At 33.6% G+C, this 22,951-nt stretch overlaps 5 protein-coding genes across 11 annotated transcripts; 3 read left to right on the top strand and 2 right to left on the bottom strand.

Annotated features, from left to right (window-relative positions):
- Positions 1-71: 71 nt before the first annotated feature.
- On the bottom strand, positions 72-1,112 carry LOC122401277 (60S ribosomal protein L31). 2 transcript variants are annotated; one of them, XM_043403325.1, is made up of 3 exons: positions 999-1,112; positions 383-609; positions 72-254 (listed from the first exon to the last, which is right to left on the bottom strand). In XM_043403325.1, exons 2-3 carry the CDS (start codon positions 601-603, stop codon positions 104-106), a joined length of 372 nt encoding a protein of 123 aa, XP_043259260.1. In that variant the 5' UTR covers positions 604-609; positions 999-1,112; the 3' UTR covers positions 72-103. The 2 variants fall into 2 exon arrangements, with proteins under 2 accessions (XP_043259260.1, XP_043259261.1); XM_043403326.1 differs by having other exon boundaries at positions 383-606; positions 999-1,079.
- A 641-nt stretch (positions 1,113-1,753) lies between these two features.
- Positions 1,754-9,825, top strand: LOC122401271 (THO complex subunit 2). 4 transcript variants are annotated; one of them, XR_006259433.1, is made up of 29 exons: positions 1,754-1,919; positions 2,066-2,109; positions 2,378-2,469; positions 2,598-2,711; positions 2,814-2,929; positions 3,009-3,139; positions 3,240-3,619; positions 3,698-3,876; positions 3,972-4,564; positions 4,721-4,955; positions 5,153-5,270; positions 5,332-5,494; positions 5,581-5,762; positions 5,836-6,120; positions 6,199-6,311; positions 6,476-6,671; positions 6,757-6,885; positions 6,949-7,077; positions 7,323-7,580; positions 7,644-7,795; positions 7,877-8,006; positions 8,095-8,200; positions 8,350-8,384; positions 8,454-8,567; positions 8,674-8,734; positions 8,807-8,868; positions 9,348-9,420; positions 9,499-9,563; positions 9,667-9,710. XR_006259433.1 is itself a non-coding variant. In XM_043403312.1 (28 exons), exons 1-28 carry the CDS (start codon positions 1,855-1,857, stop codon positions 9,695-9,697), a joined length of 4,275 nt encoding a protein of 1,424 aa, XP_043259247.1. In that variant the 5' UTR covers positions 1,754-1,854; the 3' UTR covers positions 9,698-9,825. The 4 variants fall into 4 exon arrangements, 3 of the variants coding, with proteins under 3 accessions (XP_043259247.1, XP_043259246.1, XP_043259248.1); XM_043403312.1 differs by lacking the exon at positions 9,348-9,420 and having other exon boundaries at positions 8,457-8,567; positions 9,667-9,825; XM_043403311.1 differs by lacking the exon at positions 9,348-9,420 and having other exon boundaries at positions 9,667-9,825.
- A 42-nt stretch (positions 9,826-9,867) lies between these two features.
- On the bottom strand, positions 9,868-11,892 carry LOC122401274 (reticulocyte-binding protein 2 homolog a-like). The gene is made up of 4 exons (XM_043403319.1): positions 11,794-11,892; positions 10,902-11,565; positions 10,700-10,830; positions 9,868-10,630 (listed from the first exon to the last, which is right to left on the bottom strand). The coding sequence occupies exons 1-4, from the start codon at positions 11,826-11,828 to the stop codon at positions 10,177-10,179; spliced, it is 1,284 nt and encodes a 427-aa protein (XP_043259254.1). The 5' UTR covers positions 11,829-11,892; the 3' UTR covers positions 9,868-10,176.
- Positions 11,893-13,340: 1,448 nt separating this feature from the next.
- Positions 13,341-15,458, top strand: LOC122401292 (nonsense-mediated mRNA decay protein 2-like). Its single transcript, XM_043403357.1, has 6 exons — positions 13,341-13,563; positions 13,942-14,104; positions 14,169-14,395; positions 14,502-14,590; positions 14,966-15,143; positions 15,434-15,458. The coding sequence occupies exons 2-6, from the start codon at positions 13,985-13,987 to the stop codon at positions 15,456-15,458; spliced, it is 639 nt and encodes a 212-aa protein (XP_043259292.1). The 5' UTR covers positions 13,341-13,563; positions 13,942-13,984.
- On the top strand, positions 15,329-19,902 carry LOC122401328 (nardilysin-like). 3 transcript variants are annotated; one of them, XM_043403408.1, is made up of 12 exons: positions 15,329-15,483; positions 15,582-15,695; positions 15,768-15,963; positions 16,100-16,305; positions 16,381-16,551; positions 16,766-17,109; positions 17,295-17,795; positions 17,890-18,040; positions 18,106-18,239; positions 18,311-18,689; positions 18,788-19,301; positions 19,457-19,902. In XM_043403408.1, the coding sequence occupies exons 1-12, from the start codon at positions 15,481-15,483 to the stop codon at positions 19,615-19,617; spliced, it is 2,874 nt and encodes a 957-aa protein (XP_043259343.1). In that variant the 5' UTR covers positions 15,329-15,480; the 3' UTR covers positions 19,618-19,902. The 3 variants fall into 3 exon arrangements, with proteins under 3 accessions (XP_043259343.1, XP_043259344.1, XP_043259345.1); XM_043403409.1 differs by having other exon boundaries at positions 15,554-15,695; XM_043403410.1 differs by lacking the exons at positions 15,329-15,483; positions 15,582-15,695 and having other exon boundaries at positions 15,836-15,963; positions 16,155-16,305.
- The last annotated feature ends 3,049 nt before the right edge of the window (positions 19,903-22,951 follow it).

Genomic DNA, 22,951 nt, shown 5'->3' with positions numbered 1-22,951 from the left:
AAATTATCAATGTGTAATTAATTTCGAATTAAATAATAGGTCAAGGGTTGCAATAATTATAGATACAAGAATTGATGAAAACTATTTATTATTTAGAAATAATTCAATCTTGACTTGCATCAACATTCTCTGTTTGGAGACCTTTAAAAGTAGCAACTGGTATGTACGTAACAAGGGTATACAATTTGTTTGCAGAATCTTCGTCGTCGTTTCTTCTTCTGCTCAATCGTACACGAACTCTGAATGGTACATTTCTGAAGTATACAACATTTACTTAGATCAGAAAAACAATGCAACATAGTGAAAATAAACATCCAAAGATTGATTTTGTTTCAAACAACTTTGAACCTTTTTTACCTTAAATTCTATATATAATATTTACCTAATTCCTTTGGACCAAAGTTGTTTATTGAGTCTGGTATCAATCCTCACATCTGGAGTGCCCATTTGTTTCTCAGCAAACTTACGAATTTCTTTTATTGCTCGTGGAGCACGTTTTTTAAATCCAACTCCATGAAGGCGTTTGTGAAGATTCACTGTGTATTCACGAGTCACAACTTCGTTGATAGCACTCTTTCCCTTTTTCTCTGTAGACTTGGCCATTTTCTACTAAAGACAAAATTACAAAATAAATCTTATTACCACAACGTGACATAACCAAACAACGTTTAGTGCAAACAAAGAAACAAATTCATTGAAACAATCGAAGGAATCAAAGATAGAAGTTAAATATATAAAATAGATGAAAAAATTTATCATTATTGCAAAACATTGGATTAGTTCAATTAACTTAAATTATATCGGTTCGCAGTTACAATAGTAAACAAAACAATGATCGACTCATGTGTGTTTATAAGGCATTTTATATTCTAGGATGATAATATTGAAATCGCATTACTGTACAATTATTAATTAATGTAATTCTATGAAAACTTATTTATTTTGTTTAATTCACAGCCAGATGTTTCACGATTCTGTTTATGCGAATTTGACATTACCTCTCCGACGTATGGTTCAACGCAAAAGAACCAAAGTTTCTAGTGTTCTTAAACTCATCGTTTTTGTACAGCAGCCCATTGATAATATTTACGTATAAAATGCCCATAGAACATATTTACAATCACAAAAAATTCTTAGCAATATATTATGTAACTACGCATTTAAAAGTATAAAAATATTGTTATATATACATATATAAAGCACACGCAAAATAATTTGTTCAATTTACACAAGTTATACATTTCTTCATTTAATATCTTTATTATGCAACTATACATTTATTTTACATAAATTAATGCGGTTAAAATAATGCTTTTTAAATAAATGTAAAATATATGGGAAATATTATAGTATTGAACTGAAAGAACCGCAATATGATTTCATTGGTTTATCGTGTCTCTAGCCAAAAGTAATATTCAACAAAGAGTTAATAAACTAATGGCAGTACTTTTATTACAAAATTGTAAACGATAGAGCCATTAAAAGGAACTAACAATATTTATCACATTCTTGAATAATTACTCTCTATTGAATTTGCATTTATTGGAGATCTAATTTTCTGTCACACGATTTCATTTAATGTGGTTCTTTTTCGTATATATAATTTTGCACATACACGATTTTTCTATTGCTTTTATAATAAACATGTTATCACTAAGAATAGCGTTGTTAATGCGTAAAAAGTTTTTAACAATAAAGATGTCATACTAGATATAGTGTATGACATAAGGAAGATCGCGCCGCGATAGCTTCGAGGACGCTTGCAATGGTGGAAAATGGAGTCTATTAACCTGTGATCACCTGTGATGTTGATACAATTGTTATTAATCATAAAAAGCTTTTCATGGAATTAAAATGGCTGGTAAAGTGTGGAATTCAGAAATATGGAAAGCATGGGATAAACATGGGAAAAATGATTTGTAAGTGGTTAACGCGTTAACGTCAGAAGTGCGTTCGATTAATATTGAATTGATACTGCATACTCTGTGCAATTGATGGTTGCAACTTATCTCTCCTGTTTCTCGCTCTTCTGAAGAGTTAATTGTCAATTAACAACTGTTTGCAGCCTCAAGTTAATCAAGCACAAATTTAAGGAAGGCAACACTACAGGTGAATTTCTATAATTTTATGATTTACCTTGCCAGCTTGGGTATATGCTCCATTAGTGTACCTGCTTTATATATATTAAAGCTTATTGTTTCCATGTCTCCAGTGTTAAATTCATAAGATTTCTGGCTTGCACATTGAATAAGGAATGCACGCAAATATTAAAAATGTTAAATGTTTCTTGATTTGAATACAATATCTAAATATTTTATGTGTTGTAGGAAACACAATGTTTTTTACATTTATGTGTGATATTTCTTTTTCCTTCTAGAATGGAGAAGAGGATTGTACGAATTAATATCGAATGGAATCCGTGGGAACATAAAAAGGGACAATGTAGTTCAGACATTAGGTGAACTGATGGTAAGATGAATGATTCATGAACTATAAACATTATTGTAATAGATAGATTTAAAACTGAATAACAAAACTACTTATTCCATATAGATTTTCTGGCTGATCTTTAATGTACAAAATATATTTCTTTTCAGAATATTGATGGAGCAATACCATCTGCAATTGTAGATATATTTACACTGATAGATGCAGAAGCACATAACGAAGAACGAAATAACTTTTATTATATTGTGAAAGAAGCAGAAAAGGTATCATTTTATAAGATAACAATAAATGCAATCGAAGTGTTTACAGTCTGTTAAAAAAAATCACAATGACATAATTGTTTATGTCATATACTTTTTGCACAGTTTCTAACAGATAGGATATTGAAGGAACGTTTAGAAATCGATACATTGCAAGATGTTGGAACATTAAAGAATAAGAGTTTTCAAACTAAGTTTATCAAAGTGAAAACAAAATTGTAGTATGTATTTTTTATCCAATAGTGTAATTTTATTTTGAATAAATTAGAATTTGAATAAAATTTATATTTTTGTTTACAGCTATAAACAACGGAAATTTAATTTATTCAGAGAAGAGAGCGAAGGCTATTCTAAACTTATAGTGGAATTGAATCAGGAACGTCCAGAAAACGAAGTTCCATCGATACTAGAAATTGTTAAATCTCTTATTGGTATGTGTATAAAATGTTATTTTCTTCTGGTATAATTTATTGTTAATTTCATAGTGTAATTGGAATAGCATACAGAACTACATGTGTATCATTCTTGTAGGATATTTTAATTTAGACCCTAATAGAGTACTGGACATTCTATTAGAAACTTTCGAAAATCGACCTCAGGATGATGCACTGTTTATTCCTTTAATTCGTTCATATATGAGTGATCAGCAGGTACTCTGCGAAGTTCTAGGATTTAAATATTGTTGTACTGTCAATGCTACTCCGTTTTCATTACAAAAAGTTACTGCACTTATGTTACAACACGGTGTCATTAAGTTAGATGATATATTACCATGGTTAGTGCCAGATGATAGGACTATTATTAAAGAACATGAGCATGCAATGAAACTAGCAAAAGAATATGTCCGTAAATTAAGCATAATTTCTACTAAAGACAAAGAAGAAGTCCCAGAGGAAAAAGAAAACCTACAGGTACACGAATGTATAATTTCACTCTAAATTAATCTCGGTACTATTCAAGTTTTTATTTAAATCTTTCCTTTCTAAAAGGATAAATATATATGCAATCAAAAGTTCGGATTATGCGAAGCACTGTTAGAAATAGGAGCTTGGGAGGTAGCACAAAACTTATTTGGTAGGTTACCAGAACACAGTCTTACCGATCAGCGTCCTATTGCGTTAGCACTCTGCAAAATGATTCAATCCCTTATCGAACCCGTTTATCGCAAGTAAGTATAATTTTATGTAATTTATTATTTATTTTGGGCATGAAATATGTTGTTACGATTAAATTATGGTACTTTGTTATTATACTATATTTCAGGTATTGTATCATATCGCCGAAAATACAAGGCAGAAGAGTACCTCCGTTAAAGAGCTCTCTAGCACCAAAGTCGATAGAAAACCTTGAACAGATACATGATCAGTTGTTACCGATGCTCATAGTTCTTGGTCCCAATTTACACCATGATCCCGTTTTAATGTACAAAATCATGAGATTATGTCATGCGGCTATTAAACAGTGCCCGTTAGATTCGAACAAGCAACCGGTTGACAAGAATAATAATCTTTACTATGATGTACTGACTATTCTCGACGTGGCATTGTTACCCTCATTGTCTTTCATGGATTGCAACTGTTGTGTTGCAGAAGAATTGTGGAATATTTTAAAATATTATCCGTATCAAAATCGATATTGTTTATACGCTCGCTGGAAGAACGATACACCTTTACAGCACGCTGCTCTTTTACGGAAAAGAGCCGATGCACAGAAGATGATTAAGTCTATTATGAAAAGAGTAAGCAAGGAAACTATTAAACCTGTAGGAAGGTCAATAGGCAAACTAACACATTCGTCGCCTGGTGTGTTATTTGATTATGTTCTTATACAAATTCAATTGTATGATAATCTTATAGGTATGTTGACAATCTTATATGAATCTTACACTAATCAACTCTGCTACTCTGGCACAATGTCCTGCAAAAGATATTGTGAATAAAAAGTATTAATTCAATTTATTATAGTTTTCCGGGCATGCATTTTAATCTTTAAAATTGTTTGATTTGTTACAGGACCTGTCGTAGATTCTCTAAAATATCTGACAAACATTTCGTATGATGTACTCGGTTATTGTCTTGTGGAAGCTTTAGCAGGTGCTGATAGAGATAGATTTAAACATGATGGTACCAGCATATCTCTTTGGCTTCAATCTCTAGCTTCATTCTGTGGAGCTATATTCAAAAAATATAATATTGAACTTACTGGTCTGTTGCAATATGTAGCTAACCAACTCAAAGCACAAAAAAGGTATATTGTATAAGAGGGACTAATAGTTTAATACATATCTTTTGATTATACTTAACAAGTACTGTCATAAATGTTACTCATCTGATGTGGTATACTCATTTAGAAAGTCAATATTAATATTACATGGTAATAATGATAAAATTCAGACAATGTATAAAGGGAGCATACGAAGTTTTATTATTTATCTTTATTTTCAGCTTAGATTTATTAATATTGAAAGAAATAGTACAAAAAATGGCAGGTATTGAAGCTGCTGAAGAAATGACTTCAGATCAATTGGACGCTATGGCAGGCGGAGATTTATTAAAAAACGAGGTAAATAGTAAATAACCAATTGAGTTGATAGGTAAATATTTACTATTAAAGTATTTTTTAGGCTGGTTATTTCAGTCAAGTACGTAATACAAAGAAATCGTCTCAACGATTAAAAGAAGCTCTTGCTGAACATGATCTTGCTGTAGCTCTATGTCTATTAATGGCACAACAAAAACATTGTGTTGTGTACAGAGAGACAGATAAATCTCATCTTAAACTTGTTGGTAAATATCGCATTTCTTAAATTCGTTATTTACTGCGTGATTTCGCGGGGAAGTTCGTAAACATATAATTTAATGTAAAATTATAGGGAAATTGTATGATCAGTGTCAAGATACGTTAGTTCAATTTGGAACTTTCTTGGGTTCGACAATGACAGTAGACGAATACGTTGAAAGACTTCCCACCATACACTCTATGCTTCAGGACAATCATATACATTCTGATGTTGCATTTTTCCTTGCTAGACCAATGTTCGCACATGCTATTAATGTAAGTAATCTCCATGTTTCCGATAAACTTGTGTTTATACCTTAGAGAATTAGAATAAATTAGATGCTTTCAGATTAAATATGATGCCCTACGTAAAGCTGACCCAAACTACAAAAAAATGTCAACCACTATGAAACAAGCGAAATATGCAGAAGCTGCGCAAGCGGTTATGGCACCTGTTGCTCAATCCGTTAGACCCTTGCATCCTTTGAAAGTATGGGAAGATATTTCGCCGCAATTTCTTGTAACATTTTGGTCATTGTCTATGTATGATTTGTACGTCCCTGTGGAAAGTTATCAGCGTGAAATTAATAAACTAAAGCAACTTGCGGCGCAAAGTGCCGATTCCAAAGACATGGTGCGTTAATGTGTGTTTTTGTACGACAAACCAACATCTTCAGAGATTATTAATTTTAAGTTGATATATTTTTTACAGAATGTTAGTAAAGGGAAAAAGGAACAAGAAAGATATACTACGTTAATCGAAAAATTACAGGACGAAAGGAAAAAACAAGAAGAACACGTTGAAAAAGTATTTGCATATCTCAGGTAAAATTTTATTATAATAATTGGAATAATAGTTTGCTTCTTATTAAGGCCTAATTACTGCCCGGAAACATTATACTATATAAATATAGGAAGTTTGAGACTAAAATGAGTTTTAATTATTTTATTAATCAAATATTAATCAAAATTAAATATCGATTTATCAGACAAGAGAAAGATACATGGTTTTTATCTCGGAGCGCTAAATCGGCGAAAAATGAAACGATAACCCAATTCCTACAATTGTGCCTGTTTCCTCGATGTACATTTACGACTGTGGATGCCATGTATTGTGCTAAGTTCGTTCACACTATACATTCTTTAAAGACTGCAAATTTTTCAACGCTTCTTTGTTACGACAGAGTGAGTGTTATCTATATAAAAAAAAAACAAAACATCTCGAGTAATATTAATTAAGTTATTTACTGGATCGTGTTTAATCTTTCAGCTTTTCTGTGATATAACATATTCAGTTACCTCATGTACCGAGAACGAAGCAAATCGTTATGGGAGATTTTTATGCGCCATGCTTGAAACAGTAATGAGATGGCATTCTGAGAAAGCCATATTCGATAAGGTATAATTCTCGTTAATCGCATTTCAAATGCCTAAACGTTTTTATATGGTTCTCGTATTATAGGAATGTAGTAATTATCCAGGATTCGTGACGAAGTTTCGAGTTAGTAATCAATTTTCCGAAGCGAACGACATGGTAGGATTTGAAAACTACAGACACGTGTGCCACAAGTGGCATTACAAAATTACCAAGGTATTCGTTATCTGAATTATGTCTTTTAATACCTTCGCATCTGTTTATGTAATATTTTACGTCATTTTTCAATCTACTAAATAAATATATTTAATGAATTTTAATGCCAGAATCCGGTGGCAACCAGCTATAAATTTGTATAAATTGCTCTCAGCGGCCAGTCTTAGATTGCGCGTTAAAATTACCAATTTACCAAAGTATTAATAAATTGCGTCATAAAGTACTAAAACGATTATATATTATAGGCTATAGTAGTTTGTTTGGATTCCAAGGATTATGTACAAATAAGAAATTCTTTAATAATATTAATAAAAATATTGCCACATTTCCCTGTATTGGCTAAACTGTCACAAATTCTTGAGCGAAAAGTGGAAAAAGTAAGAGAAGAAGAACGTGGACAACGTCAAGATTTACATGTCCTGGCTACGTCATATAGTGGCCAATTGAAAGCCAAAACTCCAAATATGATTCGCGAAGCAGATTTCCATCATGTAGGAGACAAGGTTTGTATATAATTATAATTATAATATTTGTCTTATTTATAAAACAATGCATTTTCTATGTAGGCTGGAAAGACGCTAGATACTTCAAATAGTGATCCATCGGAAAAAGTCAGTGATGGAATATCAAATAAAGAAATTACTAACGGTGACACTCGAATGGAAAAAGAAAATAAAGATCAACGAGAGAAACGAAGCGCATCGAATCAACTACATCAGTAAGTTATGCGATAGATATTTAAATTTCTACCTGGGTAATATTATTGGAAAGTGCTCTAGCATTTTTTTTTTCAATCTAGCGAAAGTTCTGAAAAAATCAGAAAGAAAGATGAAAATAAGGAAAGTTCAGACGGGAAGGACAAACATATAAAAAAGGATGAAATTAAAGAAGATGATCCGATAGATAAAAAGGATAGAAAATATTACAAAGTAATTAAACATTTTATGCAAATTATCAGATTAATCATTATACAACACTTAAAATGTGTATTAGTGTCTAATATTAACTAAATTACAGGAAGAACATTATTATAGCAGTGGAGTAGACAATTTAGATCGAGATCTCTCTAGTGTATCAAATAGTAGTGCTAGTTCCGGACCAACTCAAGATGGATCTGATAGAGGTTTGTATTAAAATATTCAAAATGTAATTGAGACAAAGTGTATTGGAGCTTTCTTACAGTATTTTTAGGAAAGATAATTGCTTATTTAAAAAATATCGTATATGTATATGTTTATCGTATATTGCGTTACTGATAATATTTAATTTCAGATGCAAAAAGAAGAAAAGTTGAAAACATACAAAAGGTGAGTACCATTGCATTCTGTTGATCTATTTTTTATCTGCTTTGTTGTAAGCCGTTCTTTTGTCATTAGCAGGAAGGTAGACGCACAGAAGGTAGTTTAGACAAAAAAGAACGTTCGAGTAAGGGCAAAATAAGGGATGAACAAAAAGAACTACGTAAAGAAAAGAAATTGGGACGAAAGAGGGTATGTTTCGTATTTACAACGTATAAAGTTTAGTAATATAATATTATTAAACGATAAATTTGTTTCATTTAGTATATACATGTATACAATATTCGTATTAAAACAGGATAGGGCAGATGAATCAGCAATCACAACTGAACAAAAAAGAAGAAAAGATGATGAAAGAGGTATATACAATTTACTTCGGTATTATGAATTTGAAAGAATTTTATTCTATAAACAATAAAAACTATTTTTAGCAAAAGGAGCACACCAAAACGGTGATATTCCAGAACACAGAGAAAAACATCACTATAACAAGGTTGGTAGTTTTAAATTGAAGTTTTTACTACTTATAGTAAAAAGAATATAAAAAATTGTTTTTTCATAAATGATCGATATTCATTCAAATAAATAAGAATAATTTTATATAATATGCTATATACGTTAGCAACATATTTCCATTAAGCTTTCTTTGATGTTATTTGAATGATTTTTTCGATAGTCGTATAGCTGTCTTTCATCGCATATAGCAAAATCGATTGGAAGTAGGTCATTAGTTGTCCTCCCTGTAATTGTGAAGCACAAAAAGGTATAGCATATTACAAAATCCTTATGGATTGAAAAAAAGAAACATGTATAAATGTCTCAATTCAATAAGAATATTCAACACACATCGCAGTAACATATTACACTTTTTTTTCTAAATCCTATTACATCACATTTTTTTTTATTTATCCCAACATTCTGACATCAATTAACTTTTAATCGTTTTTCTAACACTATTCCTTGACCCCTTAGTTGATAAAGACGTCCGCTTCGAGTACATTGAAAAGACGAAATGGGAGACAATAGCAAAGACCAGAAAAAATAGGTGATACTATCAAGTACCCAAACGTCAATTGCAGGAAAACATGGCATTCAGAAGATTCATATGAGAATATATTTTCAGGAAAAGTCACCCTACACAAAGGAACGTACTCATGAACGGGAAGGCCGTGAAAGTCGAGATAAACAATATCCTTTTTTAATACGTATTAAATATAAATTTTATTCAATTTGTACTAGTAAAATTATTATAATTTAAACGAAAAATGTATAATCCTTAATCATTGTACACTAGGCGGAGTTCGGATCCAAAACGAAGATGATGTACAACAATGGAAAAAAATTGACTTAACATTTTATATACTACGTTTGGTGTTGCATGTAATTAAGGTAGAATTCAAATAATAAAGAAAAATAGAGAATAATTTGTATATTATATTAACGTCCAATTTTATAAAATAAAGTAGGTAACAAAAACTCTTTGGTACACATTCAATTCAGTCTTAAATTTGTACATATAATTGAAATTTTATATAGTTTATAATAAATAGGAATTAGTGATTGCAATAAAGACATTGTCACAAATTTCATACCTGATTGTTCATTCATTGTACTTACCATGTAATATGTACTCCAAAAACCGAGAAAAACATTTATTCATATTTCTATCTAATTATTATATGCATTATATTATATAATTCAATATGAATGATACTGTTGCAGTATGCAAATTATTCTTATACATATATGATGCCTTGCTAATTCTTATTGTACAGCTATTAAATTACTATTAGGAGTAACATTAAGGCGAATTATTAATAAAATTATAATAATATTGATCTGCTCTCAAACTTTCTTCCTCCAAGCGTTTAAGTCTTAATTTTGCATCCTGAAGAATATCTTCTGTTGAACTACTTTCACTGATGATTGTATTTGTATTTACAGTTTGCGCTGGAGCGTCTATGCTAGTGGACTTTAACGCATGTATTCCTTCTATTTGTCTACATAACTGGAGGGCACGTTGGGTTATTTGTTCTATTTTTAATTGTTGATCTTCTATAAGAGTAGTTAATTCTTCCTTTTCTTTAGTAAGCATCTTGATCTTATCTTCTTGCAATAAATCGATTACAAAGTCCGTCTGTATATCTATATTTTTTAAATTGCGACTTGTAGATATTTTTTTTGTTTTTTCTTCTTCCTGTAATTTTTTTAAGTCTTCTTCCAACTTTTTGCAGTCATTTTGTTCCCTCTGCAGTCTATAAATTGTAATAGGTAATTATATAGAAATTCAACTGAATAATGTGTAAGTTATCATATACAGTTACCTATTTTCTTCCTGTAATAATAATCTTTCTTTTAATGCCAATTCCATTTCTTTCTGTAAAATTTGTTTTTCACTGTTCTGTGATTTTTCCGTTAGCTGTTGTTCTTTCAAGCTTATTGAACGTGCAACATTCTGAAATACATTTTATTTCTTATTAGTTATTTTGGAATACTTATTAATAATAGAATCTAAGTTTAAGATACCTGAACTTGTTGCAATTTTGTATTTAATACATCCAGTTGCCGTTCAATAAGCACTGCTTGTTCTTTTAATATAATTTCTCGTTTACGTAGCTTATCATCTACTATTTGCTTATGCATAGATATTTTTCTTTTTAGGGCAATTAATTTTTCTACTTGCAAGCTATGAGATTGCCAAGAAAATTGAGTTTGTGTGGACTCATTACACAAAATTACTTTCTCTTTTATTGGCACACTATTATGCATATTATAGGAGAACATTGTTATGCACTTGAGTATGCATAAGAGTAATGGCATATCATTTTTAGTGTACTGTGATATAACATATTGACCTTTAGCATCATGAGGATTAATACCCAATGTTTCCAATGTGTGTAATATATAATCATTTTCTAATTTCCCTTTATTATCATTTTCATTCCCATTAGACTTTTGAATTATTTTATTTGTAAAGTTTATTAACAATGGTGCTTCACTGGCAAATACAGACAAAGTATAAGCATAATTATGATTAAATAAATACTCTGCTATTAATAAATCGTAAATGTATTGTTTTGCAGATTTGGGACCATCGCTTTTCAATATAAGATCTTTATTTTTTAATGCGTTTATTAAATTTTGACGAAGATGCGTTCTTATGTTTGATATCACTCCACATTTTTCGAACCTTTGAACAATACAACAATTACTTTTAACGGAGTGATAATTATCCTAATCTAATATAATTTATGACCAACGTGACAATTAAAAGATATGAATTTTAATAATAACGTTAAGAAATTTTAAATCAAGTTCATATTAAATACTTATAATACAAATTCTATCGATCGTTAATAGAACTTAACCTTCAATTTCTTCTTAATCTATCTAGTATGTTTCATATAAACACGCTTACCATTTATACATAGACGAATAATATTCTTGATCCATAATCACATCAAATAATTAGCTACAACCTTAAATTACAAATATAATTATAAATGATTAAACCGTTTCTTTTCAACACAAGTTTAGTTGTCTACACAAAATTTAAATCTCGTATGAGATATCGAAATGTTGATTTGATTATCGATATGCATAGTACCAACCGACACATCAAGGATGCCATACGGAACATCGGGTGCACCGGGGATACCTCATTCCACTTCGGAAAGTCGACAAAGGCAAACTGACACATGCCCTCTTTCTCGATTCTCCGAAACTGCCCGAAGTAATTTCGGACCGTCTCGTGGGAGTCAAGAGAGGAAGGCTCACATTTGCCTTCTCGCTCTTGAACAACTGAAATTCGACCTCACATCTCACATCGATTCCAAATCTCGACTGCCCAGATATTTTTACTTTCCGACCTATGTAGGCGCACATAAGCAAAGTACTATAATGAAAAAAAATTTTGTGAAATTTTTCTTACGGAAATACACGTTTGAAGACCCCTTGATCATTATGGTTCAAAGAATTACAAATGCCCCAAATTTAAATTGTAAAGTAATGTAGTCTAAGCAATGAAAAAGGCTGCTTAATTGCATATTTTGTACATTTGAAATGTCAAATTGTTTCAGTTGATTATTTAAATAAATGATAAAAAGTATTGCTTAGGTGTAAAACACTCGCTTTAAAAATAAGAAAAAGTATAAAATCATCTGTAATGAAAATTCTTATGTTCATTTATATGAAAACATATATATACATAATACTATACGTTTTTATACATTAATATGACATTTTGTATTATATGTATACTATAAAGAAATAAGTTAGAATTTAAAATTACAAACAAGTTAGTTTTGCGTATACATTACTCTGTTGACAAATTTATGAAACGAATGTTGAAACAATGAGAAATAAAACGTATACTTACATCTATCACTTTTAATTTTTCCTTTTCTTTTTCCTAATAAGAAAATTATGTTAACATTGCTTTTAGACCATATTATAATATTGTTGCGCCGGGACGGGGTGTTTCTCGCACAACTCATTTTATCGCAGAACAGATTAACATAAAACTAGGAACACGAACTAACAAACAAGAACAAGCTTTATTTAAACAGAGCACAATTCGGTACGTCAGTTCTCTATGAGGTCTCACGTAGTTCTCTACTTTTAAATCGTTGCCGGTTCCTCTGGCAACCGGAAGGAAAGGGCTCTCGCTTCCGCTCGTTCGAAAGAGCAGCTTCACATCGTTGCGGAACAGCCTTCACGTTGCCGCAACGATGCATCTTCAGTCCGTCGCAACAATATAATACATATACAGTCTAAGGACATATGTAATTAGTGAAAAATGAAAAGAACGCTTCCTACCAATCAAAAGCGATCACAAAGAATCACGAATCACTGTGAAAAATCACCATGATTGGGAATGAACGTGATCGAATCACGAGTGATTCAAAAGTAGCAGTTCACGCCATCTCTAGTTGGAATCGATGACCTTCTCTTAGATAGCGAGAATCAATGACCCTTGATGTACATTATTGTTATTACTTTTGCGTAAACCGGTGCGTGCGAATGTAAATATAACGAAGTGTAAATTTAGGCTGTGATTAAAATGAGTTTAACGTGCCTGCATTGCACTATATTCACATAATAGCTGCAAAGAAAACATTCGACCGTCAAGTCGCAAATATCTACCAATCTAATCACTAGACCGTCTTCGCGCAATAGTCGAGTAACAGTACTGTCCTTCGCTCACTTGAAGTCCCGCGGAAGGAATGCGGGAGAAGTAGAAGGGGCACACGTATTCCCACGCACACATTGGTCTCTAGCTCGCTATTCGTCGCGGCAGTTACACACACATGTGGACTGCCTGAGAGCAAGTGAGCAAGACAGATAAATGGGCGGTCCAACTCCCCTTGCCCCTGTGCCGTCTCGCGGGACTTCAAGTGAGCGGAGGACAGTATGTACTTATTAAATTGTCACGTTTCGGAGTCCCGTTTCACAAAATCGAAGCCATGGAAATATAATTTAAGTTTAGTTAAGTTTAGTTTTAACCAAGTTTGCGCCTTTTAGACAACATTACTGTCCACCTGTCTTACGAAACTCTTTCGATCAGGTGAACATAGAAGAAGACATCGAAACGAAGGGACGTGAATTTCATGCTGCGAACGCATTTTAGAATAGGAATAGGATCCTCGACGTCGTCCACGCTTTATCGCACGTCCAAGAAAGAAAACATCACATTTCGTCCAAGGCCTATCATTAATCTTGTTGACAAGGTATACCAATGCAAGATTAAACAAGTGCCTATAGTTGACAATAATGCCAAAAAGGCCCCTTCAGAGTCCGCCCGAGAAGAAACTGAAATCAAATCAAGGCTCAATAAATCTGATAAAAAACATGACCACCTCGGCAGAACATAACCTCAATAGTGCTAGCTCTGTGTTTAATGACAAAATGCAAACCGAAAATCGACTAGAAGTGTCACCCGACGTCTCAGAGAAATCACGTGGCAATGTTACTTATTTAGAGACACCTGTCAAATCGGAAAACGACAAGAAAGAATACAGGTAAAAAAAAACACAACATATACATGTTCTTGGTAAAAATTTTGGCATTACCTACCATTCATTGCTTTACATTTTATTTTAAATCCTATTCTTTGCCTATGTCTAGGGTGATCAAGTTGGAAAATGGCTTGACTTGTCTGCTGATCTCTGATATGCATTCAGCTGGTGCTCAAGAAAGTGACAACGAAGATAAAGGTGAAAAGAAAATCGGTTGCAGTAGAAAAGATCTTAGAGTTGATGTATCGGCTGCTACTAAAAACATTTAATAGTTCTATGCAAATTATAAGTTTGTATGCTGTCTTAACAATGTAAAATATTTAATAATATTTAATTTATTGTACTGAGTGTCTGGTAATTGGTGGCACAAGCACCAATCTAATGATTTCTAATGAATTTTCGAAGTTATTTTTCTTCAAAATGAAATGCTGGTTACTGGACACCCTGTTTATAGTCCGTCATTGCTTATCTCTTCCCGCCGCTCTGATAATTTTTAATTTTATAGAGCCACGTTATTATAGCTTCGTGGGTAACCCGTAAAAGTATAAATAATTGCTAGTAACGTTAACATAGATGAAGATGAAGAAGAAACCAAGAGTGAAGCGGACAATGAAAGCAGAGAGGATCCTCCTCATTATCCTGACGATGATGACGACGATGGTGATGATGATGATGATGATGATGATGATGATGATGACGACGATGGTGATGATGATGATGATGGTGGTGATGATGATGATGATGATGATGATGGTGGTGATGATGATGATGATGATGATGATGATGATGATGATGATGATGATGATGATGATGATGATGATGATGATGGTGGTGGTGATGATGATGATGATGATGGTGGTGATGATGATGGTGGTGATGATGATGATGATGATGATGATGATGATGATCATGATCATGATGATGATGATGATGATGATGATGATGATGATGACGATGATGATGATGATGATGATGATGATGATGATGATGGTGATGATGATGATGATGATGATGATGACGATGGAGAGGATGATACGAAAGACGCGGAGAAGTCCACTCGCCCTAAACGGTTAAGAAGAGAAGAAAAAATGGTATCTTCTGTTGAAATATATGACTCAATGTTTAACTGATGTTAAATATATATGTTGTTAATATTCTTAGAGTGCTGCTACGCATATTTCTTACACAGGCAGCATGTGGTTTATGCGTGGGTGTAGGAAGCTTCAGCGATCCACCAGAAATTCCAGGTCTGGCGCATTTTCTGGAGCACATGGTTTTTATGGGATCTGCGAAATATCCTCAGGTATCGATGTCAGGCTAATACGATTAAGAGAAACTCAATCTTTCAATCATGTAACGAACAATGAATTTGCAGGAAAATGACATCGATGCATTTATTAGTAAAAGAGGCGGTTCGTTAAACGCGTCCACCGAATGCGAATACACAACGTTTTACTTTGAGATACAAAAGAAGTATCTGTTGCCCGCTCTCGATCGTTTTGCTCAATTTTTTATTGAACCCCTAATGAAGAAAGATGCCATAACCAGAGAACGAGAAGCCGTAGAAAGCGGTACGCATCGATACGTTGTTCACTTATTTTAAAAGCTGATTTCACACTTTTCCACTTTGTGAGCAAAAACTGTGAGCGAAAAGGGGTAAATTCGGCTTAAGCGACGATGCACAATAATATTAAATTATGTATGCAGAATTTCAGATGGCCTTACCCTCTGATATTGATAGAAAAGAGCAATTGTTTTGTAGTTTCGCACGACCGAATCATCCGGTAACGAAATTCAGTTGGGGTAACCTGATAACGTTGCGTGACAATGTGACGGACGAAAAGCTTTACGCGGAGCTACATAAATTTAGGGAGCGTCACTATAGTGCTCACAGAATGAAGCTTGCCATTCAAGTAAGTATCATGCTGCCGTTCACATCTAGAACTTCGATTTTGATTGAAAGGATTACAAATTTCGATTTTCCGTAGGCTAAATTTCCATTAGACGTGTTGGAAAATTACGTCACGGAATGTTTCTCGAACGTTCCAAATAATAATTTGCCACCAGACGACTTTTCAATGTTCAAGGGTGCGAATTCCTTCGACACGCCGAGATTTCGAAGAATCTATAAGATCAAGCCAGTAAAAGACATCTGCAGAGTATGTTTATCTATTTTTTTTGTTAAAAACAAGCTCGTGTCTCCTAATAATTTATTTGAAATTAATTTCCAACTTCCATAAGCGCTTATTGACCCGAGCAAAAATTGTATTATTTCGAAGTACGCAATATAAGAACTGTTTAAGCTATAAGAAACGAAAGCTTATCAGAAATCTTGCATTCGTAGCATACGGTTTTCCTTACTTTGTTTTGTAGGTTCAATTAACATGGTCGATGCCATCCATGCACCATTTGTACAAAAGCAAATCGCATCAGTACGTTTCGTGGATTATAGGGCACGAAGGAAAGGGTTCGTTGATTAGTTATTTAAGAGATAAGATGTGGTGTCTGGACATTAAGAGCGGTAACAGTGAGAGTGGGTTCGAACACAGCTCTATGTATGCGTTGTTCAGTTTGTCGTTGACCCTAACCGAGCAAGGATTCAAACATTTGTCGGATGTCTTGAACGCTATATTCTCGTTCATCAATTTAATGCGCAAAGAGGGACCGCAGCAGCGAATTTACGACGAGATTAAACAGATTGCAGATACGGCTTTCAGGTGGATAGAATTTAAGAGATATTTCATAAGATAGTAAAATAAATAGCAATTAAAATATGTTGACTATAATATATTATACTTCGTTATAAGTCAAATTAGTCACACTATTTCTTAGTAAACCAAAATTTCACGACACTGAAAGAATTTGGAGAATATTTAACATGAAAGAGACGCATTGTTCCTAGATTTATTGATGAAGAGCCACCAGCAGAATATGTGGAAGAATTGTGCGAGAACATGCACTATTTTCCTCCTTGCGATTACATCATTAGTGACAAGTTGTACATGGAGTACAATCCGGACACTATACGGGCGTGTTTGAACTACTTGACCCCCGACGATGTGAACATAATCATTTTCGACAAGAAGTTCAACGACGAAGAGTTCGATAAAATTGAGCCGTGGTTCCAAATGAAATACACGGACACGGAAATACCACAAGCGTGGATAGAGTGCTGGAGAACCATCGAACCTCTGCCTGAATTTTATTTACCATTACCGAACGTTTTCCTCACGGATGATTTCAGTTTAATTACTATACCACCAGACGTTCCGAAATATCCTACAAAAATTTACACGGATGATATATCCGAAGTCTGGTATCGACCCGATCCTAAATTCCGTTTACCCGAGTGCTACATGAGTTTTTATATCATAACACCCATGGCTATCCATTCGACTAAGAGGTAAATCGTAAAAAAAATAGCAAACATTTTTATTGGATTTGATAATTTCGAATAACGAATACAAATATTTGTGGTCTGTTTATTGGACTTTTAGCGCGGCCTTAATTGATTTATTCGTTACGATATTGCAACAGTTGTTGGTAGAAGAGTTGTACCCAGCTACGACTGCTGAGCTGAATTATGAGATCTACTCGAGCGATGAGGGTATCGTGCTCAAAGTGTACGGATTTAATCAGAAATTATCGGTAAAGAGTACTAAATGCTGACGTTCCATTTATTTGTTACGTTTAATTAACTGTCTGATTTTCAGCTTTTATTGAACACTATTGCAACATGTATAGCAGCCTGTCCGACGCTCGTAACGAAAGAATTTTTCGACGTTTTGAGAAAGGAACACGTTAAAAGCTATTACAATACATTCTCGAAACCTAAGAAGCTGGTTCAGTACGTAATGATTCGTACGGTCCACGGAATGGTTCAGAAATATTTTCAAATATTCATGTTGGTTATTTCAGAGACGTGAAGTTGTCCATTCTATTGCTGGGTCATCAGCCCATCACCTACAGGCACGGCGCCATCAGCGACGTCGAGTTCGACGAATTTCAAAATTTCGTCAAAAGCTTTACCGATCACATTTACATTCGATGCTTAGCGCAAGGTAACAAGACGAAGGAGGACGTCATCGAGAATGTACGTGACTGCATAAAAGCGCTGAAATGTGGTCCATTATTGCCCAATACTATGCCGTATATCAGAGTCAATCAAGTACCTTTGGGAATAAACTACTGTAAAATAAGGAACTTCAATGAAACAGATACAAACTCTGTTGTGGTGAACTACTATCAAGCCGATGTCGCATCTGTTAGATTGTCGGTTATGATTGAACTTCTGACCGTATGTATAATATGCCCTAACACGGAGAATCCTATTCATTCCTTCAAATTAAACCCTATAATAATCTAATTAACAAATTTGTGCCGATTCCTTTTTAGACGATCATGGAGGAACCCCTTTTCAATCGCCTGAGGACGCAAGAGCAACTCGGCTACGACGTATTTTGTGTTATGGACAACACTTTCAATATCCTTAGTTATTCCATCACAGTTTTTACCCAAGCGGACAAATACTCTACGGAGCACGTGGACAGCAGGATTGAAGAGTTTTTAAAGGCATTCAATAAGATCCTGGAGGAGACCTCGGAAAAAGATTTGAAAGCTATACAGGAAACATTGATAAGACAGAAGCTATATGCCCCCATACATTTAGGGGAAGAGTACAGCAGCAACTGGGCAGAAATAACGGCGGGCGATTACATGTTCGATAGGATCGAGAACGAATTGATCGCAATAGAGTCTATCAAGATCGGAGAGCTTAGAGAGTGGATGGCTGCTCACACGATGAACGGAAGCAACTTGAGGAAGTTGAGCGTGCACGTGGACGGAACGCCTAAATCGATCGACAAGGAAAACAACGAGGGCGCCAAGTTGCAAGCGGACAGAGTAGATTGTGAGCATACTAATTTTTTTATAACGTCGTACAAGTATACGTTATAGTGATATGATCACTCTAGTAAAACGAACCATATTGATCTTAATCCCACCATTAATATCATCGAATGAGTATGATTTACACTACAATTTTACTGTTTACTTTCTTTACAGCCAACTCGAAGGTAGAGAAAGTAGGAAACGTCAAGTATCCGTTGATTTATATACCCACCACGGAATGCCAAAATGACACGTGCATGGCGTATTACATTACCAATATAGAAGAATACAAAAAGCGTCTGTATACCTATCCTGTCACCCACACTACTTTATGATACTAAATTCTTTTATAAAATTGGTAGATGTATTTGACGACTTTACCTAGTGAACTACAAAATTGAAAAAAATATTAAAAATGCTACAAACTTTGCGAATCATTCACTCAATCACCTGCGATCTTTTTACATTGTTTTTCCACCATTGATCCTTATAAAGGCCAAGTGCCCTAATACTTACGACCAGTACTGTATGTCGTTTCAAAGTTTTCTGAGAGCATTGATCTCAATTGCACAAATTTTCATTCTTGCGACCACTGAATAAACAAATAAAAATGATCAATAAATAACACAAATAATTAAATCAACGTGTCTCTTAAATAATATTTATTCTTACTTTAAAATATATGCACAACAGCTTAGATGTTATTCACAGTTAGGTATTTCTTCTTCTTCTTTTTTATTTTTTTTTTTTTTTTTTGATTTACAAGTATGTATATATATTATAATTTTTATATATATATACACATATGTGTGTGTGTATCTTTACAATTCGCAATGAGGTAAATCTAAATTATCAAAGATATTACGACTGAATAAGTTCGTAAGAATTAAATTCAAAGTTATCTAACTAATCGGCCTTCCGGTTTACCGTCAAGAATCTGACATGAATTGATCACAGATCGTAGAACGTCGATTCAATTTGCGTTAACGGGGAGCAAGAAAGACCTAGCACAATAATATTATTGTGTAAATTACGTTTTTTATCTATTAGATCGACAATGATTCGACTGCACATCGAATTTGGATATGAGACGGTCGTTCCATGGAAGCGAGCTTAATTATTTTTTCTTTTAAATATATTTGATAACCGCTTGCACGTTACACGTTAAGAAGTTTCTCATTTTCATTTTAGTAATTCGTAAAATAGATTTACACTTTAATTTGCTTATAGTTTCTTTCCTTATCTTTTGTGCAATTACGTAACCATCTTTAGTTAGGTCTCCCGCTAACAAGTGGTCATATAACAGGCAAACAATTCGAGCCTGCGAACAGAAATCGAAATTCCACGCATCGGCATCGCTTTTTTTTTTATTCTTCAATTATTGTACGAATACATTTAAACGGAATTAAATAGTATAAGTTTGAAAAGTTACTTGTGATTAAATTATACGTTAAGGGGTTAACGTGTTGAACACCATATTGATTTCTGGGGACCAACAGCATCAAGTTTAAGAAATAATAGTTTACAATTAAAAAATATGTTCGCACTTTTTCGATGGATTTCATTGAAACATTTTAAACAAAAATGAGGTTGCCTGCTCGTTGATCTTTGTTTAAAATTAAATAGAAAGTGAAAGAAAATTAACTGGGCGTTTAATACATTAGTGGATAATCGAAGTTCTTTTTTTGGCTAGAATTTCAATCTCTGTTGGGAAAGGTTACAAACGCGAACGATAGCAACTAAAAACAGGTTCTCTTCAGAGACGGCCTTGGAATGTTATTTTCTCCCTTGAAAACGGAAAACAAAAAATGATGCCTATTTTCGAACAGGTATCCTCGCGTTTTAGGCCGGTGGGAGAAACCCTTGACTCGACTAACCTAAATTCAAGGAAACTTCGCGCGAGTCGCTTAAACGTATAAAAGTAATCGCTCCGCTTGAAAAAAGAAATTTATTTCCTTCCTTCTCTGAAGACGCTGTTTCTACGGAGTAGAAATTTTTCAATTCCTGTTTTCTTTTGTTTTTAACGTTTATCTGACATCACCAATTCTCTTCTTTACTTGTCATAAGCCTCCCCGCCGAATAACTTCACTGACAACGACAGTGAACGAGATTTAAACTTGACAGATATCCGTAGCAATATTAAAAATCGTGACGACAACAATAACGAGGTTAGATCGGTGCAGAAATAATCGAGAAAGAACGCTTTGGTGCGACGTACAAAAACCAAAGTGTATTATTGAGCTACAAATGCCCACGACGGATTCCTGAATGTTTATTATAATTCTTATGTACTTGGACGCCTGCGAACACTTTCACAGACAATCCGACTCGACTTTAAAAGATTTACAATAACTTCTGACTAAAATCGATTGACGATTGGAGATCAAATCAGAATTAAAACATCCGAATAAAATTTTGTTCAACTCTCAGACAGTTTAAACGACTAAGAAATTCTAAATGTCATGAAAATTATTCGATGTTTGATCTATATTTTTGGAATCTTTTGAACAAATAAATTAATTAAACAGAGTCGAGTATGATGACATAGTCGAGCGTTCGCAACTGCCAAACGGGCGCGCATAAGCCCGATACGCGTATGTACACGGGCTAATTATATTACATATGCAACATATGTAGTATATACATTAAACTATGATCGGGATGGTTGAGAACACAGGCCTTCCCTACGTTTCATTTGCTTCTCAATACCCGAAACGCGTAACCACCTGTTCTATACTTGAGTCATTTACAAGCCAAAGTGACTAACTTCATTTTTTCAACTTCTTAAAACTTTAGTGTCGAAGCACTTTACCAATACGTAACTTTTTACATTTAAAATAAATTGACAAAAAGAAATTTAAATTTTTTAAAGGGAACCTTAAGAAAGAATGTACATTATTTTGTCAATTTTTTTACTTTGTCTTTTGTGGAGTTATTCCTACTTGACTCCATCGACAAAGGTAATACTTTTCCAATCACAAATATATAGAAACCAGCATGTCTTTGTTTCTTGCTCCGCTTATCATTACGAAAATATATCGACCATTTGAACTTGATATTAGCAACCTGTTAGGTCACGAGATAATTCTTCGAACGATCGAAGATTAAGTATTATATCGAGGACTGAATAAATCGTGCTTTCGAGCACGCTATAAATTTCGTCGTACTCCTTATTCGCGATAAAGAGTAACGAAACACTCGTTACCTCCGAGGGTGGTTCGAGATTTCGGCCAACGCACAAAAAGGAATATGCAGTGGCCAACAATAAAAATTATAGTAAACTTTATAAGCTGTAGGTTTTCAAGTTACAAATTATAATACAATGTATGCTCGAGAGCTGGAAAGAAAAATTGTAATACAGAGTCAAGGATCAGAATTTTTAAGACAGATTATTACAAAACTATTCATCAAGATTTCGTGTCGCACAAGCTGATGTCTAATAGCTGTTGTGAAAAAACAATTTACGGACAAAAAGACGGATTTCTATCACATTGTGAACTCAGAGATATTCTTTATGGTTCGTCGCTGTACATGACTCAAGTAATTTTGAGTCATCGTTTTTCGCGCAAGTCCGTTCATTCGACGTTACCTTCCTCGCGTATTTCGGAATGTTCGATCGAAAGCATCGAAACGAAGATTGTTAGAAACAGCTTCGAAGTTTCCCTTACA

The sequence above is a fragment of the Colletes gigas genome, unplaced genomic scaffold (assembly GCF_013123115.1).
Source record: "Colletes gigas isolate AHSC1104 unplaced genomic scaffold, ASM1312311v1 Colletes_gigas_Sc00023, whole genome shotgun sequence".
In the NCBI taxonomy this organism is placed as follows: domain Eukaryota; kingdom Metazoa; phylum Arthropoda; class Insecta; order Hymenoptera; family Colletidae; genus Colletes; species Colletes gigas.
Note: the sequence above shows the minus strand (reverse complement) of the source record. Positions and strands in the feature narration are given on the sequence as shown.

Coding starts and splice junctions, on each gene's coding strand:
- LOC122401277 (XM_043403325.1), bottom strand. CDS start 603: ATGGCCAAGTCTACAGAGAAAAAGGGAAAGAGTGCTATCAACGAAGTT. Junction 255..382: donor CTTTGGTCCAAAGGAATTAG/GTAAATATTATA, acceptor TGTATACTTCAG/AAATGTACCATTCAGAGTTC.
- LOC122401271 (XM_043403311.1), top strand. CDS start 1,855: ATGGCTGGTAAAGTGTGGAATTCAGAAATATGGAAAGCATGGGATAAA. Junction 2,712..2,813: donor TTGTGAAAGAAGCAGAAAAG/GTATCATTTTAT, acceptor CTTTTTGCACAG/TTTCTAACAGATAGGATATT. Junction 5,495..5,580: donor ATCTCATCTTAAACTTGTTG/GTAAATATCGCA, acceptor GTAAAATTATAG/GGAAATTGTATGATCAGTGT.
- LOC122401274 (XM_043403319.1), bottom strand. CDS start 11,828: ATGGATCAAGAATATTATTCGTCTATGTATAAATG. Junction 10,831..10,901: donor CAAAATTGCAACAAGTTCAG/GTATCTTAAACT, acceptor AATGTATTTCAG/AATGTTGCACGTTCAATAAG. Junction 10,631..10,699: donor TTATTACAGGAAGAAAATAG/GTAACTGTATAT, acceptor TACAATTTATAG/ACTGCAGAGGGAACAAAATG.
- LOC122401292 (XM_043403357.1), top strand. CDS start 13,985: ATGCTGCGAACGCATTTTAGAATAGGAATAGGATCCTCGACGTCGTCC. Junction 14,396..14,501: donor AACGACAAGAAAGAATACAG/GTAAAAAAAAAC, acceptor GCCTATGTCTAG/GGTGATCAAGTTGGAAAATG. Junction 14,591..14,965: donor AAGTGACAACGAAGATAAAG/GTGAAAAGAAAA, acceptor ACGTTAACATAG/ATGAAGATGAAGAAGAAACC.
- LOC122401328 (XM_043403408.1), top strand. Junction 15,964..16,099: donor ACGAGAAGCCGTAGAAAGCG/GTACGCATCGAT, acceptor TTATGTATGCAG/AATTTCAGATGGCCTTACCC. Junction 17,796..17,889: donor GCTATCCATTCGACTAAGAG/GTAAATCGTAAA, acceptor TTGGACTTTTAG/CGCGGCCTTAATTGATTTAT.